Source organism: Mizuhopecten yessoensis, unplaced genomic scaffold, assembly GCF_002113885.1.
Source record: "Mizuhopecten yessoensis strain PY_sf001 unplaced genomic scaffold, ASM211388v2 scaffold11167, whole genome shotgun sequence".
Lineage (NCBI taxonomy): Eukaryota > Metazoa > Mollusca > Bivalvia > Pectinida > Pectinidae > Mizuhopecten > Mizuhopecten yessoensis.
In genome coordinates this window covers 611,045-614,911 of record NW_018408913.1, presented here as the reverse complement: position 1 = coordinate 614,911, position 3,867 = coordinate 611,045, and the positions used below count along the sequence as shown (strand labels likewise).

At 41.5% G+C, this 3,867-nt stretch overlaps 1 protein-coding gene across 3 annotated transcripts in view; it reads right to left on the bottom strand.

Annotated features, from left to right (window-relative positions):
- The window catches only part of LOC110467245 (mitochondrial amidoxime reducing component 2-like), a 16,059-nt gene that overhangs the window by 9,142 nt on the left and 3,050 nt on the right, over window positions 1–3,867 (bottom strand). For all 3 annotated transcript variants that reach the window (XM_021524280.1, XM_021524277.1, XM_021524279.1), the window contains exon 3: window positions 1,705–1,882. In XM_021524280.1, coding sequence (XP_021379955.1) covers window positions 1,705–1,882 — 178 coding nt within the window. The remainder of the gene's footprint in view (window positions 1–1,704; window positions 1,883–3,867) is intronic.

Below are 3,867 nucleotides of genomic sequence, written 5' to 3'. Positions count from 1 at the left end.
CCTTTACACTCACTTCTATGTTTACAGAGGACCTTTACACTCACTACTATGTTAACAGAGGACCTTTACACTCACTACTATGTTTACAAACCTTTACACCCACTACCATGTTTACAGAGGACCTTTACACCCATTAATATGTTTACAGAGAACCTTTACACTCACTATTTTGTTTACATAGGACCTTTTCGCTCACTACTATGTTTACAAACCTTTACATCCACTACTATGTTTACATAGGACATTTACACTCACTACTATGTTTACAGAGGACTTTTACACACATTACCATGTTTACAGAGAACCTTTACACTCATTACTATGTTTACAGAGGACCTTTACACTCACTATTATGTTTACAGAGGACCTTTACACCCACTACTTTGTTTACAGAGGACCTTTACACTCACTACTATGTTTACAAACCTTTACACACACTACCATGTTTACAGATAACCTTTACACTCATTACTATGTTTACAGAGGACCTTTACACTCACTAGCATGTTTACAGAGAACCTTAAAACTCACTACTATGTCTACAGAGGACCTTTACACTCACTACTATGTTTACAGAGGACCTTTAAACTCACTACCATGTTTACATCTAGGACCTTTACACTCACTACTATGTTTATCACTGAATTAGATTCCCATAGACTTGTAGAGTGTTTTTCAAGGTGATGCTCTACTGTTCTACGGTTAAGCTCTAACACTGTAAGCATATCACCTCCCCAGCTGTGATATCTCTGTCATACCCTTACGGTATGGGTAGATAAGATTATGCTGTAACTGTCAAGTTGAGGTCTCACCTCTACACGATTGACAGATTTGCATGACTGAATATTTAGAGATCTTCCCCTGTCTCCTGGCCAACTACCTGTGAGGAAGATTAATATAACTGTGAATGTTTAAATGATGTCTCACCTCTACATACTTAGAGATCTTTCCCTGTCTCCTGGCCAAATACCTGTAAAGATCCAATCTAATTAAAATTATATCTTCACATCGCTCCCGTTTACTGATATGTCGCGTTGAAGATCTAACAACATCCCGTAGAGGGTCATGTTCAGGCGACCTTTGCATTAACCAATCAGATGAGAGCTTACGCATTTCTGTAAGTAATGATGTAATGATTTCGGAACACACTTGCTATGATAAAAGACCAAGAGGTGTCAAATGAGCATCGAAAATGGCGGGGCATGACACCGTGTCTATCTACAAGACAACGTTTGTACAATTTGTGGATTTTGCTTTGAAATAAGAGTGACTTCCTCTTCTGGTGATGTTGTCGTTCAAAAGTTTAACAACCTGAAACTAAAATTAACCAATGACAGGCTTCGCAATATTCAAACTATCACTGGACCAGACGATTTTGGGCTACGAGATGCTACTGGTCCTGCTTTCTGATTGGTTGAAAGAAAGAGTTATGTTGCGTTTTGATTGGCTTGTTATAAAAACGATAATGTATTCATGTTGACCTCTGACGTCACCCTCTATGGGATGTTGTTAGATCTTCAACGCGACATATCAGTAAACGGGAGCGATGTGACGATATAATTTTAATTAGATTGGTAAAGATCAATATAACTGAATTGTTAAATGATGTCTCACCTCTACATACTTAGAGACCTTCCCCTGTCTCCTGGCCAACTACTTAAGAGGAAGATTAATATAACTGTTAATGTTTAAATGATGTCTCACCTCATCCTCTGGGCGCACTAGATCTGTCCATGGGTTGAGACATTCATCTGAAATGATTTTTTTCTTCATACTAGGTGCTGAGAATACCACATGTAAGTTTTCTTGTCCGAGGAAGTCACAAGCCCACTGGTTAGCCTCCTCACCACAGTCCATCCCTGGTATTGGTAGACCCCACACCCTGTAACGCAGGTATCTATAGGTCACTGGCTATAACACTAGGGTCAAGTGTCATTCTCATACCTTGTCATAAAAAGTCACAGGGAAACTGAACACAAAGCTAACTAACACAGTGACATCCTACACTACAAAGGTCACATAGACATCCTACACCACAAAGGTCAGTGACATCCTTCACCACAAAGGTCACGGTGACACCCTACACTACAAAGGTCACAGCGACATCCTACACTACAAAGGTCACAGTGACATCCTACACTACTAAGGTCACAGTAACACCATACACCACAAAGGTCAGTGACATCCTACACTACAAAGGTCACAGTGACATCCTAGGATATCCACCACAAAGGTCACAGTGACATCCTACACTACAAAGGTCACAGTGAAATCCTACACCACAAAGGTCACAGTGAAATCCTACACCACAGAGGTTACAGTGACATCCTACACCACAAAGGTCACAGTGACATCCTACACTACAAAGGTCACAGTGAAATCCTACACTACAAAGGCCCCGCCCCGGAGCCCCCTTGGGGGACAGCCACACCATTTGTACAATTTTGAATTCCTGTCTCCCATGAATGCTTCCCACCAAATATGATCGATATCCATGGCATAGTTCTACAGAAGAAGTCGTTTATAACAATAAAGCCAAATTGTCCCCTTTTGGCCCCGCCCCTCAGTCCCCTGTGGGGTCAGCCCCTCCATTTGTACAATTTTGAATCTCTAATACCTAGGGATGCTTCCAGTCAAATATGGTTGTTATCCATCACTTAGTTCCAGAGAAGAAGTAGCTTAAAGCAGTATAGCCAAATAACCCTTTTTGGCCCCGCCCCTCAGCCCCCTGGGGGGTCAGCCACACCATTTGTACAATTTTGAATCCATACCTCCCATAAATGCTTTTCATCAAATATGATTGATATCCAGTGCATATATAGTTCTAAAGAAGTCGTTTAAAGCAATAAAGCCAAATTGCCCCTTTTCGGCCCCGCCTCTCAGCCCCCTAGGGGGTCAGCCCCACCATTTGTACAATTTTGAATCTCCACTACCTAGGGATGCTTCCAGTCAAATATGGTTGATATCCACATCTTAGTTCCAGAGGAGAAGTCGCTTAAAGCAATATAGCCAAATTGACCCCTTTTGGCCCCGCCCCTCAGCCCAACCATTTGCACAATTTTGAATCCCCACCACCTAAGGATGCTTCCAGTCAAATTTAGTTGAATTCCAATCAGTGGTTAAGAAGAAGAGGTCGTTTAAAGAAATTGTTGACGTACGGACGACGTACGGACGACGGACTTCACGGTATGGCATAAGCTCACCTTGGTCCTTCGGACATCAATTCAGGCACTCTTATCATTTCAAGGTAATTTCTCTGACAGATTCCATTTAATTTTCTTTTAAACTCCTTCTTTTAACAGTGAACTCTGTACCTGCAGGCAATAAATCGTCTTGGATCGACCTTTGGACATTTTGGTAACTGTAAAGTTGGCATCCCTGGGGCATCAAGATGGATCATGTCGTCATGACTACTGACTTTGATCAGCGCCATCTTGGGACACTGGCGTTGGCTAAGGAATGAACCATCAGGGCGAGTAAACATCCAGTTTCTGAAAATGTCAACAGCACATTTGAATTTTTTGAAAGACAACTATTTAGAGTGCTTTTGCAGATTCTATTGTCTTTCTAGATACACATCCTAATTGTAGGAAACTCTTTCCAAAATAATTCTGCTGGGGACTGACATGTGTAGTTCTTTGGTGGACAGGATTATTAACATTCTAACATTGTATATAATATCTTTCATATCCCTGTCAAGTTTTCTGTCTCTGTTAAGTCCTCCTGTGTCCCTGTCAAGTTTTCTGTCTCTGCTAAGTCCTCCTGTGTCCCTGTCAAGTTTTCTGTCTCTGTTAAGTCCTCCTGTGTCCCTGTCAAGTTTTTTGTCTCTGTTAAGTCCTCCTGTGTCCCTGTCAAGTTTTCTGTCTC